The following is a 14,776-nucleotide window of genomic DNA, read 5'->3' as shown; positions in this document are numbered from 1 at the left end:
AACTGTGTTGATGAATACACAAACAGATTAGAACATCCTCCAAAGCAAAATGTTAGGTAGTTAACTTAAATAGCCAAAGAGGAGACTGGGTCCATATAAGCTGCAGGTGGCACAGTATGATTGGAACTTCTCCAACTGAGGTGGTTTCAGAGTTTTCAGTATCATCAAAGCCAGAGTGAAATCATTATTTTAATGCAGTTACATATGGACAGTAACTTAACAAAAACACTAAGGGCTGTTTGGACAAATTATATCGCACCCTTGCCATCACTGGGGTTTGGTTATACCAGCTCCTGCATGGTCTCGACTCCAACCAGCAAGGCAGCCATGTGGAGAGGCAGCTGAGAATGATAAAGCATGAACACTGACAGAGAAGGGACAAAAATATCATAATGAAGGATGAGAGAAGTGATTCAATCTCCAAAGGTCAATGTTCAACATCACCCTGACTGTATATTGAGCACCTCACCATCTGGTTACTAGTCTGAGTAAATATGTATCTACTTGTTGTTTTAAGTACACTCTTTAAATTCATATGGCATGGTTGCATTGGAATAAACTAATAATACTAAATTCAAATGATCAAAATGGTTTGAAGAATTATTTTTGTTCTATTTTCACTTGCATTTTCATTGTTCCAATGGAGAATTGACAATCTTTTCCCTCTCCCTTCATAATTTCCATTAACAAGAAACCAATTTTTGCAATTAAGATTTTCCTTAAGAGGCTACTGCTGAACTGAGGACTAGCCTTGGATTTAGAATACAAACTTTGATAATACAATGAACTTTGAGCTTTATTAAAATCATGATTAGCAGAAGGAAGTAGGAGCTCAAGTCTGAGCACATGTGAAATTTAATGGGGCAGCAAGTTCTGGAGTGTGAAAGTGCTTTGATTTTAACTTCTCACACACAAGCACTAAGAGGGAAAATGAAGGGAATCACAGAAGTTGTGGTGGGGGGGGGGGAGTGGTGAGAGAAAGGACTTTGCAATCTCTTAATGAAGATTTGGAAGAACAGCCTATATAATACCATTTAGTTTCCTTTTTAATTTCCTTCCTTACTATCTCATGTCCCAGAAGGCACAGCAAATTTTTTTTACAAACCCTCTTGTTCCTAGTGACATGGTTAAACTTACAGTAACATGGATCAACTTAAAGTGGAAGAGAAATCAAAATCTCAACTGCCACTGATTTGCATGAGGTACAACATCACAAAAATCAAGTGCTGTAGAAATAATGTCAGTTTTAATTGGAATTTTACAGTAGAACATTTCTACAGTACAATGATAAGACTGTGCAACCCTGCAGTTTCTACTTCCAAACATACAGAAGGTCCTATCCAAATTGAAAGGGGTAGAGGCAACAAACGTAAGGAGAAAAGGGCAAAGTCAGGCCTGGCTGGGTCTCAGGCCCCACTTTACATCACAGTACCAAAGACAGTGCAGATTGATAAACTGAAATCAGAAAAAAAAAATTCTATGTCTGATGAAATAATATACAGTCCTGCACATGAGCCTCAGAGAAAGAAACATTGCAACCAGATACTCATGCAGTCCTCCCCCCTTGTCTAAAACCTAGAAATGAATGCAAAGTAGGTTTAGCAAAGGTGTTCTGTGAGGTTCATTCCAAAGACACTCTTCAAACATAGACTGTGGCTCCATAAACAGGAGTGCTGGCCATGCCAAACATGCAGGAAGTCAAGTACTGGTGAAGGTAATTAAGCAGACTTATCACAAAATACTGCAGCTGCTGGAATTCTGAAATTTAAAAAATAATCATCAAATGCTTCATCCAAGAGAGAAGCACACAGGCAGCTCAGTTGGACTGATACAATCCCTCTTCTCCTCTCCCCAGTTATCTGTCCGAACTGACAACCCCTTCCAGCATTTTCAGCTCTGCTATTGGGTTGGAGTGGTAAAGACAGCTAGGCTTTCAACTGGCATGACAGAGCACTGACAGGAGTTAAATATCACAAGTAAGAGCAACTCTCGCTCCTAACTTCAAGCAGAACATGCTCTTGATAGTCAAGGGTTTCCAGTACAAATGCTGATTTGAATGTGTTTTAGTTTTTACTTTTATTTCAGATTTTCTACTTTCATCAGAGTTCCCATCAGCCTAGCTTCCTAATTAAATAAAAGAGGAGAGCATTACATTCTTTTGGGATGATTGCTTAGCTAACAATACAAAAGGAAACATCAGGTTTGCGAAGTCTAATCTGTGATACTGCCTGTGCTGTGGATGCTACGTTACCTGACCACAGTACTCATTATTCACTGAAGGCAAGCGAGCTGGGCAAGTCACCACCTCCTCTCTCACTCCTCCAGTGTCAAAGAAAGGGGCTTGAAGTAAAGTCAGCCAACCCACAATTAGCTCAGCAAATTCATTCAGCACATTATGCTTGTGACTTAATTCTGGAAGTTCTAGGGAACTGAAGGATGCAAATATTTTCGAGAATCCAGAATGCATTTGAAAAAGTGGTTTGTACAACAAACCCAAACAGGGTTAGCTTGAATGTCTTCATTACCACAGCTTCATAACTTCAGTAAATTAGGGGACCTTTTAAATACCTCATGACAGACCTTCAGGAGGTTTGGGAGGGGGCTCTCAGGTTAGGACATCAGAAATGGATCCTCAAGACGCTTGCTCCAAGTAAAGGATATTAAGATAAGTCATTGAAATACATGACAAAAATCATGAGAGACTGCAGATGCTAGGATCTGGAGCAACAGTCTGCTGAAGGAACTGAGTGGGAGGACAGGAACAGCCAGTGTTTCAGGTCAAAACTCTGCGGCAGTACTGGACTGCACTCGAAACTGACAATTCCTCTCCTCCCACAGGTGATGCTTGACCCCTGAATTCCTCCATCAGATTGCTTTGTTGCTCCAATGGTGATAAGTATTAGTGCACAGATGACTAATAATTATAATTACACTGCAATTCACCAGAGATTTATCCTTTAATTACACTCTCAGGAGGTGGAGAAGAAAGGGTGGTTGCAAAGTTCCTTAAAGTTTCTGCAGGATCAACCTTGAGAAATTTCCTCTGCTTTTCCATCTCCTGGCTTACTTAACTATGCCTGTGAAAGTATTTGGCACGATGATACTGCAGGCTAGCGTTCCTGAGCTTGGGGTCAGCTACTACTGACATGCAAATAACATGCTGCCATTGGGAAGGGCCAGGATTCTTAAAACACATATAATTGTATTTTTTAGGACATTTCTGTAGGCAGAATGTAAAAAGGACACCTCCCAGCAATTAGCTGTTACCCTGCAGGGGTCTGAAACCTGTTTCTGATCTCTCCTGCAGCCCTAGTGTGTCACTTAGATACAAACCCCAGGGATCTGTTTTATAAATCAATGTAGATCCACTCAGAAGTAAAATATTTTACACCTTCACAGCCAATGACTGAAATAACCAGGTTATCAATGTATTTTTCTGGCAAGTGTTGAACATGGCCTTCAATCAGATAGGAGGAGCCAGTAGGAATTAAAAGGCAAACTGTCTTCTCATAATGAGCCCAAAGGGGTGAATTTGGCCCAGTACAAAGCACTAGCTGCAAGTGGAACCTCACATCAAACTCTCCTGGTTGAAGACATGGAGGCATATGAGCTTGGCCTGGCAAACACACCACCCACTATTTAGGAAGTTGACTTTTTGTAAAAAAAATGTCTTGTTTTGAAATTTCAAACTTATCCTGTCAATTGTTTCCTCGGCTGGTATTAGACCCTGGGGAAATGTGCGAGCAGCTGTATAGTAACATATTGCAAACTCTGAAGCCCAGTACAAACCTCTTTAAACTAGGCTGAATATAATGACTATCCTACAGCAAGGCAGAGTGGATATGATTGGCTAACTTCCCTATCAATCAGGAGTGATGCCTAATCTGCTGAGACTGTTTATGCATATAATTTTAAATATTGTTCAATCATTGAATCCTGAGAAATATCACTGCTTTTATTGGGGGATGTAGTTTGTTTCCTGCAACCTTCACTGAAATACTTTCTGAACAAATTGATTTTTGCTTTGGTCCAAGTCCTTCTCCTCAGCACCAACACGTTGAAGCAGTACTGTCAATAACTGTTCTAACCAATGCATCATCACGTGGACAACAGGCTCAGCAGACGAGAGAGGCAGCCACAGTGAGCTGGAGGAGGTCTGGCACTCAGTGTCTGGTTTCCCAAACTTCTGGTATCATTGTGCTTGAACCAAATTCATTTTTATTTGTCCAGATAGCAACACACAGCTCCTAAATGCAGCAACTTACTTCTGTAAAGAACTTGTAGTGTAAGATCAACCATTGGATCTGTGGTATTGCGCTAAAGTGGATACTGCAGATTCTACAACTAATGCCAGGCTGAAGTATGAAATAAGAGAACCTTATTTATTTAGTAGTTTAATAGTGGTTTAATGTCAAGGCAGCATTTATGACATGACACGATATTTTTCTGGGGCTAGAGTACTAAGGGACCTCTAGCTGATCTTCCCAAGATGAGGCAAGGAAGTTTCAGTGCATTGACCCAATTTACTTTTGCAGAGATCATTCTTCCTGCTCTTTTACCCAGTGGAGTGTGGCTTGAAATCAGCCCAAACCAATGCTTCCAAGACCTGGTTGAGTTTAAAGGCCAGTTCAGATCTTAACTGGCATTTCCTTGAAGTAGAATTGGTGCGAATACCAACTGGTTATCTTTCTTAAGAGGCATCTCCAGGCAACAGCTTGTGCTGGAAATCAACATGTTGCACAGCAGAGCAGCTTTGAAGCTTCCCATCCTGAAGGTAAGGGGGACAATTTGTTCATCTGGTCCTTGCTGGGCTCAAAAAAGGAGCCTCATGCCTGACCCCAGGTGCAAAAATTGTGCAGTGAGCAGATAAGTCTTTAACATTGCTTCCTTTAGAGTGTAGGATATGAACGTGCTTAATAGAACATTAAAATTTATTAGTATGTTTGCAGGTATTGAACCAATTTAATATATTTATGATTTGCATTATTAAAGCAGGATGTTTTTGCACATTCACTGCCACTGCCAACGGTTACTGATGACTCACTAAAATCCCAAACAAATCGCAAGAAAGAGGAATTGAATGTTATTGAGAATTGTACTGGGGTGGGTGTACTGTTAATCTGTTTGGTTATAATGTAGAATTCAGGGGAAAATCTCCAAAGTATCAACTTGCCTTTGTGAGATCCTTCAAAAAGAAGTGCCTGAATGATACTGGTCACCAGAGGCCTGGAGATAGAGGGCTATTACTTATCGTTTTTGTGTGGATGCAACTTAGGAAGTCAAATCTTTATCATAACACTTGAGTTTCATAGCACGTTTGTCAGGCCAGTGGAAAAAATACTAAAGGCAGAAAAGAGGATAGGAGAGACAGAGAGACACAGAACAAAATCCAGTAAACCATGAATTTAAAAAAGACTTCCATGGCTGCAGTTCACACACTTCACTGTAGGCAAACTCTCATTATCTCATTGTGTAAATACAGAACAAACAGCAGAGGGGGCAACACAATTACAAAAGAATGCAAACCTAAAAATAAGTAGCAGTTTTTCTTTGCAATTATTAACTTTGAACTTTATGAATTTTGTTTGTACTCAGGTAGCGATCCTGAGCTGCGTTACAACACCAAAGGGTATTAAAACACAGCTTTTACTCACCCTACCCAGAATACAGCCAAAGATAAAGGGAGTGCCGTCTAAGCAACCGAGTCTTTCCTATTGGTTTTTGCTGCTTTCAGGAAAAACGCACCTGGTCCTGAACAAGCACCCACTAAGGAAGGGGGGAGGGATGTTGTAAGGGTGGTGAAGGAAGGAAGATAATGGCTGAGAAATCTAAATATTGCACCTAACAGCTTCTTTCTGATTTTAAAGGTTGCATTCCATTGTTGTTCCTTTTTGTATGGTGCATCAGGCAGCATTTTTCCTGTTTTTTTTAGCATTTGCCATCCAGCACGGAGGCAAAGTGTGCAAGGAGCTGGCCGGATCTGAATTCAGGACCATTTGCCTCGAAGTCTGGTGCTGATGCCACTACAGCACCGCTGCGCTTCACTGATAACGCTTAACGTTGTACTACTATATTTAAGTACGTGTCCTTACAACACCTTTCCAAGTAAGCACATTTCAAATACATCTGGTGGGTCTTTATTAAACCATGGACAATTACCAAATTAAAATTCAACTGAAAGCCCATGCCTTTCCCATGGTGAACCCCATTGCCATTAGTGTCCACATACACAAAAATCACTTAACACACACAATTATCAAGATGGACACCAATGCTGCTTGGTGTAACTGTTTTGATCTGTCCCTTCAAGAGATAATTGCCAGTGCTTCCATCAGAACCATACATTTCATGACATCTTCCATGTCTAGAAACTCAATCTTTGAAAGAATTTAGCGAATTTATATTTTCAAAAGGTAGTTTTACAAGTTGTTTCAGCAGGCATCAATTTTAACCCTATTTACTTTTGTAAATGTAGAAATCACCAGGAAACATCATGAGCCTGGAAGTCAAAAAGACAGGATATCTATTTTTGAATTTTAGCCACCATTCATCTCCATTGTACCATGTAAATCATCAACAAACATAGAAACTCCTGGGAAAGTGCAAACATTTTAAAAGGGAACATCACCTTTTTTTGAGATGCAAATATAACATATAAACAGATAAAATGTTTTCAACAAAAGTAAAAATTGGGAACAATAGTAAGATCAAAGGAAAGTTATTTTTACTAATTACAGATAGTAAAAATTAGGTGCTGGTAATGACCATTACAATCACTGTTCTTTTTGATTCATGCAGTGCTGGCTCCTGGGCAGTATAGATTATTCATCTCTCTGTATTGCAGGGGAAGTCATTGTTACCTTGCAATCTGGCTACAGTTTAAAAAAAAGTGGTTAGAGAAATTCCAAGAGGCCAATCCACAGCTCATCTCTAACAGGACACAAAACATCTCCACGTTTGGAACATCACATCCAGAGAGATAACAGCAACCATGAAGAATCAAGCTCTGAGTGCTTCTGAGATCCCAGACTTTTATCACTCTCCAGAGCTGTGACTGGAATGTGTACACAAACTTGCATTACCTTTCCAAATTCAATGCTTATTTTTCTTCCCTGCAGTTGAGGATTGTATTTATTATTTCCCGATTTTGCATTTTTCCTACTTCTCCAGTTATACAGCACAAATTGACCAAAAGAAGTGGAGCAAGCTGGCCAGAACATTCACACTGAAATATGGGTCTACTCATCTTGCCTCAACGTTGCATTAAGAGTTGAAAAGAAAGTCGTACGAACAATGGTTTGAATTAATATAAATAAAACTAAACAGGAGACAATTTTATTCAAATAAAATTTGCTCTAACAAAATTCAAGTTACACAATTCTGAATTAACAAGTAGTTTGTTCCCATTAAGTAAGCAGAATGGGTATGGATATAACCGCATAACAAGCTAATTTGACAGCCTGGTAGAATCCCTAGATACTGTAAAAGGTTGGATAATGGCAACTGTCTATACCAGAACAGCTTGGAGTACTGTGCAGTGCAAACTACTGACCGGACCACTTGATTTTTACTGACTCTCCAACTTGTGGAGATTTCACAAATGGGGAAAGTCTCTAAGTGTATGTGCTACTGGCCAGAAAAAAAACAAACCGTTTTCATGAACGTCTCCTTTTGGAACGTTGTAAATCTGGTTTCTAAAAAGCTGTATTTCCTTCCCCCACCACCCACACAAAAAAAATGGTCAATTAAAATAATTACTTTCCAACAATCAGTTAAAACAGTGTTGCTGCGCAATCTGGTAATTAAAAGCAACAGCCTTTTCAGTGTTAAAAACAGAAGAATATTCAAAAGGTAAGTGTTAACATTTTTGCATGAGTCCAATAAAAGACGATCAAATAGTTCTACCTCTCTTGAGAATGTTACGCAAGATTGCTTCACCCCTCACCCTGAGCACAGCTCTGTGCTTCTGTCTACTAACTCTAAACTCCAGGACATATTCAAGAGTGCATACAGTAACATAAGGTGACCAACACCAACCTTTACTTCCTACACTGTGGAATGTTTGACTCTTGTTGTGCCCTACATGGAACAGGAGGTTGAAGTGTTAAGCAGCCTGAGGACATATACCAGATACTTCTGGGTGGAGAAGACTTCTCTGTCATTCAAGAATTTGAATTATGGGTGCAAAGCCTGCTTTTGTCCCAGGCCAAGACATATTTATCCTGACAAGTCACGTATGCAGAATTGTAACTACTAATGTCCCACCTACAGGTCTTTAGGGTCACTTGATGCCTCGGCATGCTCATTTGGATTTCTGAAGTGTGTTGGCCCTCAAAGTCCAAAGTGATACTGCATCATTTCAACCACAGAGGGAGAAACAAGAGCTTAACGACATTGCAGCTAGTAATTACAACATTTTGCACTCCAAAGAATCAAATGCTAATGGGCACAACTATCCAAACTTTATTTCGATAAGCTCACTGCATTTTGGAAGTACTTTGGTTGAATTCACATCACTATGGAAACTACGGAATTGTACACAGCCCAAGCCCCTTGTTGTGGCATGGTTAATATCAGAAACTGCCCCAAGACCCACTGATTGGCTCCACGTAATGGCAATGTCACAATGCTCAATCTGTATCAGTGATAGGCATCAACTGAATTTTACTTTAAACCCCTGGAAAGTGAGAGAACTGCTTCTGGCAAATGGTCAGTTTCCACACGCACACCTTTAGGACTCGACGCTTGGCCAACTTTGTGGCATGGCAATACAAGGGTGGTGAGTAAAGCCACAGGCACTTTGCGGCTTCCTGAGGATACAGCTGCCTTAAGCAAAAAAATCCCCCGCAGTCTCTGGCCAGCAGGTACGGAGTTATGCTTAAGAATCGAATTTCAGAATAGACCAGAGGGTAAATCCTCTGTTTAACAACCCCCCCACTTCCCCCCAACCCCAACCCCACCCACACTCACATTCCCTGTAAAGTCTGCTCCCATTATCTCAATAAGTTCATTTGTTTCAGGAAGATCCCTGCAATGTTATCAAAAGAAAGCTACTCTACAGGACCCTAGAAAGATTAAGACCAATTGTACACTTACCACAAAGAGGGAGAGGGACATGGAAAAGTTTAAAGTCTACCTGGCTGAAGCGAGAAGGTTGTGTTCCTTGAGAGAACACCTTCCCTGCAGTGCTAATACCTACTTGTTGTTTAAATCCAGTGAAACTACCTAAAACATAAGTAATGAGCTGTTCATTCATTTTGGCAACGGATTTGCAGCAGTCCTTACAATCTGATGCTCGTTGAAGGCTCGTGACATTTGTAGACATCCCACTTGAAAATAAATAAAAATCTCACGGGAATTAATGCTGTTCCACTTTGTATTGTTTCCATAGAAACACAGCTCTTTGGATATAAATATCAATATTTCAACTAAAAACACATTTAAAAGTGGCAGTACTGGTTTGGAAGTGACTGCAGCACACAGCGTGTGTCCACTATCTGCGGTGGGTTTGATCTTTGATTGATATCAGTGACAAAGCACGCGCATACACACCAACGACGCGCGCGCACACCCGCTCCTACGTTAAGTGCACCTTAAAGCAAAAGAGCCTACCTCTTTCTCTTAAAATTGATTTCAGACGGCATGCACAAAACACATCTGGCGGCATCTGAAAAGATCCAAACAAGGTCAAGAAAAGTCTTAATAGTTGGGTGGAAGGGAAGGGCATGGGATGAAGGCTTGGCAAGAAGAAAAAAAACATAGTAAGTTTCTCACAGCTTGTATGCTACATCACAAAATAGAACAACCATTTTTTTTTGCAACAAATGCACCCTTTTCCACCCGTGCTGCCATTGTCACTTTGGCTATCTTCTCTTGCTCCAGGTGGGAGTCTCTGTACAGAGAACACTTGTACCCACTAAAGTCTCTTGCCTCTCAGTTTGTGGCGGGACAAATCTCCTGGGGTTCTCTCCTTCCCCTCACCTCTCCATGGCGATGGAAACAGGGTAAAGAAAGCCCGGAACTGGGCTCCTGGCCACTTCTGGCAGGGCAGGCGGCAAGTCGATCCCATTGAAGAAGTGCAATCGAGCCTGAGTGTTGAAGGAGGAGGATTCCTTTCCCCAGTCAGAGGACACGTAGGCACAGGCAAAAACAAAACAAAACAAAGATCAGTCTGAAGCTTCTCAACCAGTTAGGTGGCATTTTCGTCTGAAATGAAGGGAGCTGAACATGCAAGCAGAGCCTCGTAGTCCCTGGAGAGCTGCAGTCATTTATGTCTATTTGTACTCTTCTTCCTTTTTCTCTTGAAAAAACAGCAGCACCTGGACATGGAGGGAGACAGAAATTATTCCACATAACCAACTTAAGCCTTAGCTTATACACTTACACCACTGCACTACAGTTTGACAGGCAAGCTGAACAACAATCTACAGACAATTAGGAATTGAATAATCAATTACAAGCCCTTCAAAGTGGATTAGGTGTGAAGATACATATACGTAATCTCTTGCCAAAAACCCATAAGCTGGCACCGAGTTATCACTGGACCACTAGTCTACAGCAGAAATCAAATGGCCACAGGGACTCAGGAGACAAAACACACAGCTTATGATGGAGCGTGATCGGCTCTCCGGAGCAGGCTTGAACACACAAGCTGTCCAACACCCTGACCAACTCTCAGAGTACAGGTTCCCCCCTGGGTTATGACAGGGTTTCACCCTAAAAACAGATCTGTCCGTAATACAGAAATAGACAACAATAGCCTGTTCAGCAACACCCAGCCTGATTGTTGCAGTTGAGGGAGAGGGAGCAAAGGCGGAGGGGGGGGAGGGGGTCGGAAAGGTGGGGAGGGGGAGGTCGGAAAGGGGGAGGGGGAGGAGGAGGTCAGAAAGGGGTGAGGAGGAGGGGGAAGGGCTGGAAAGGATGCAGACATATTCCTGTTCCATTCTCACCCAGCAGAAGCTGCCTATTGTTCATCCCTTACATCCATTTGTATGTAGAGGTGTCCTTAAGCTAGTGGTTCACAGTGGGTGGAGGCCTGTTACTTGCAGACTTGTTTTTATCTGAACTGTGAGGCCACATATGGTGGTAGCAGTCTGTCCACAATAACATGGTCACACTGTGAGCCCAGAATTTGCACTAAACATGAAACGTATGAGAAAACAGCTGGTGTAGCTGAAACCCCTGCTTACATGGCGATTACCTTGTACTTACCTCAAAGCTGTGAGTCTCCAGCAAAATGAATTGACGCAGAGGTCAGTGGGCAGATAAAGCCCTAGTATAAGTGCTGGGGAATTGGTGCAAGTTCATGCTCCTCATCTGGACTGTCCACAGGAGTCCATTGTTGCAGCACAGTCAGGGGTCTTTGGCCAGAACACTCCGGTCTTCTGCTCACTCTGGAACCCTGACGGTGGCATTTACATGGAGAGACACTGGTGCCTCAGCAGGGTACTGCTGCTATATCCTACAAACTCTGGGTCAATGATTACAAAGCCCCATTTTCAGAATATGATTTCACGCTAATAAAATCTGTCAATCAAAAGCTGGTGTCAGTAAAAGTAACCTTTCTTTTGAAAATGAAAATACAGTTTACTAACATACTTGAGAGGGCGCTTACTACTCTTAACTGGACTGATGTCAAGTGTAGTCAAATCTCACAATATGTTTAACTAATCAATGGACAAGTGTCAGGCTTGTCAGCAATGCAAAAATGTTCAGAGAATTTCAGGCATCTTTAACTATTATAAGCCTCAAAGGTTATGGTGACTAAAGGGCAAATAGGTTGCCTGCTCATGACTGCTTTTCTGGAATTCCTAATGAATGGTATACCTGACTAGCAATAATAATGGAATAAAGGCCATACTGAGTTTGTCTTTCCAGAACAGCTCAGTCACAAAAGAGTATGAAGGACGACACTGGGCAAGGAACTGGAGATAATTTCTGCCAGCACCCTTCCACTCCACCTTCACCCACCATCTCGCATTATAGCTGCCATTCACTCACCCATCTGTACTTGCAAGTGGAGCCCTAGCATTGTAGGAGCAGACACAGACTTGAAACGCCCAGACGCATTTCCACTAGTACCTGTGTGGAAAAACCCTTCTTTGTTCCTACACTGGTATGCAAGTATCTATCTTTACATTCCCTTGGTCAATTATTGCTTTCATATTTGCATGCCCAGTTTGGGGTGAGGTCTGGAGATACACAGAAGCTGGTATCTTTCTCACCAATCACGTATCTAAAGTGAGTATGGAAAACAAACTATGTACATGATTTACTATTATTAGCAATTAAACTCAACCACTGCTGTCTCATTTACTTATACACCATGCCTAACCTAGTACTTAGTAGTAACTCATTTTATCACCCAAACCATTCCCCACACAGCAATTTTAGTATGTCACTAAATTAAATACAATGCACAGCCCCACACTAAAATCAAGCAACCATCATGCTTTGCGCTGTGTATCAATTTATTTTTGCAAACAGGTGACTCTGTTATAGCCATTCAAGTTACAAGAATTAACTGCTAAAGAATTCACAGATCACGCCTCAAAAATTTGAGATAGGAAATAAAGTTTGCTATTATAGAACTTGTGGAATAAAAGCAAATAAATAAATATGAAGGATGTTGTGCTTTCCCAGCAAACGACAAATGAACTTTTCTCAGGCTTCAAGCCAGATATGGGTATCAATTATAACCGATGCTTTGATTATTGACCTGCCCAGGCATCATATCCTTGATGAAGATGGCAGAGCTTATCATTAAAATGTTGGTTATAATCGATACTGGTACCTGGCTTGAAGCTCAGAAAGAGTTTAATTGTCAAATAAAGGTTTCCATTGTGTGCTTCTTGCTGCAAGTTAATGAGAGAAAAAAAAAATCATTGCAATACGGGTTTTCCCTCTGAATGCAACTCCCCCCTCTCTAATAATATGGGGGTCACCTGGATAAGTAGAACTTCGGCTGCATACATGAGATGGTGAGATGATTTGTGTAAAATCTGACCGTGTGCACTGCATAGAAGACTTTAAATATGCTGATTATAATTTTCATTTGCTTTTGCATACACATTAACCTGTCACAGTGGGTCAGAGCCAGAATTAGAATCTAGCAGCTACAGCTTCTGAGGTTTCAGTGCCCAATATTATACACACTGCAAAGTGGATGCAGCTTATTTCGAATGTAGTATACATTGATCTTTGGTTCTCTGTGCAAACCTGAGAGACAAACCATTTCTCCACCATTTTACACCAAGCCAAATCTGCTTCGTATGTTTATAACAAGGTCTCCATTTAAACAGTGACGTTTTAACGTTGGCTTATCTCCCCAACAGAGGTCCCGGTAAAATTTAAAGATAAAGGGTAATCTCTCCTTTCCCATTGGGTACCTTGTTATCATTCTTTGCAGGGCCCTGTATACAGCATTAAGATATTACTGTACATTTTTAAAACTCACTGTATCTAAGAGCTTGTTTTTCTGATTGTTATTTTGTAAAATTAGAAAAGCCAGATACAAATTACTTCCTTTGACCTAGTCCCCAGAATGGAGTATAGATGACAGAAAAATCTATTTTAAAATTTACAAAACACAGCATTTTTGATCAATTGAAGTATAAGATTTCAAATCACACTTCCTTGGCCTGCTGTTGCTCTTTCACAAAGTATTAAAGCTCAAAAATATAATGCTCAATAAAGATGACAACCCTTCTCCCAAGTGAGAGAGGGGGCCATTTGCAAAGTATTTAATTACCACTGAAATAAACATCTGAAAAGTATCTCATTACCAGAGGAATAGGCTTAGCTAATTGCATTTGCCCTTTAGGGAAACCTCAGCTTCCTATATATTTTGACTTCCAGCAATTGGGTAAGCTTTGTCTACATTTTAGGTTGCCTGCTTTATTTGAGAAACACCAGTTCACTAGAGAAACAGATGTCTAAGTATTGATGCACTATTTGGAAAGTAGAGGTAAACACTGTCAATCTAATAATGACAATTCTTAGAAATTCAATGGGCTCCTTTCTTCTTGGGATATTTGGTGCAGATTTTATTTGCAGATGGCAAGTCAAAAATAAATAAGGCAAGCTTAGCTCATCTTTGAAATGGTACCACCAACAAATTAAGTCACTAGTCATCCAGGGGAAAACGAAGAGTGCTTCTGGGGCAGGGCAGTATACAGATGGGTCCTACTGAAGCATAAATCAGTTAAAATCACGTCACTGCACCACAAAAGATTTCAAATGTTCTGAGAAGAAACATTATAGATCTGAGCTTGATCTTAGTATTGAATTTCTATTAATTCTTTACATTTGTCATGGTGAAATTCTCCATCATAGTTCATTGAATCGCTAGAATTCTGTAATTAAACTTGCAAATAAGGGAATTCAACTAATCTTTATAAACATGCTCAAGGGATTAAACCCCTACTTTTATAGAAAATGATCAGTGATACAACTAAAGCTTAAAATTATAGCATTTAAAAATATTTCAATGCATTAAAATTGTACTAAAAGACAAATCAAAATATCACTGATGCCTGTTTGATTTGCAGGTGCTCTCTCTAAGCCAGCTGGAGTAGAAGAATTTACAAGCTAGTTGTATAATAAACACAAAAGTGCTTGTACTCCTTTAACTCAAGTTCATGTTAAATCAGCACCAGTGCAATGAATGGACTGTATTGATAAGAGTAACTGATACCCGATTTAAAAGTCAAATTCTGGTGAGAATCAGCAACATTGGCACAGCAAAAAAAGGACTTAATTATAAACTTTTCACATT

At 40.5% G+C, this 14,776-nt stretch overlaps 1 protein-coding gene across 3 annotated transcripts in view; it reads right to left on the bottom strand.

Moving 5' to 3' along the window:
* Positions 1-1,229: 1,229 nt before the first annotated feature.
* LOC132378840 (casein kinase I-like) overlaps positions 1,230-14,776 on the bottom strand; it is a 240,123-nt gene continuing 226,576 nt past the window's right edge. For all 3 annotated transcript variants that reach the window (XM_059946093.1, XM_059946091.1, XM_059946094.1), the window contains one exon: positions 1,230-10,319. In XM_059946093.1, the coding sequence (XP_059802076.1) occupies positions 10,265-10,319 (55 nt within the window). In that variant the 3' untranslated portion in view covers positions 1,230-10,264. The remainder of the gene's footprint in view (positions 10,320-14,776) is intronic.

This window comes from Hypanus sabinus, chromosome 21 (assembly GCF_030144855.1).
Source record: "Hypanus sabinus isolate sHypSab1 chromosome 21, sHypSab1.hap1, whole genome shotgun sequence".
Classification (NCBI taxonomy): domain Eukaryota; kingdom Metazoa; phylum Chordata; class Chondrichthyes; order Myliobatiformes; family Dasyatidae; genus Hypanus; species Hypanus sabinus.
Note: the sequence above shows the minus strand (reverse complement) of the source record. Positions and strands in the feature narration are given on the sequence as shown.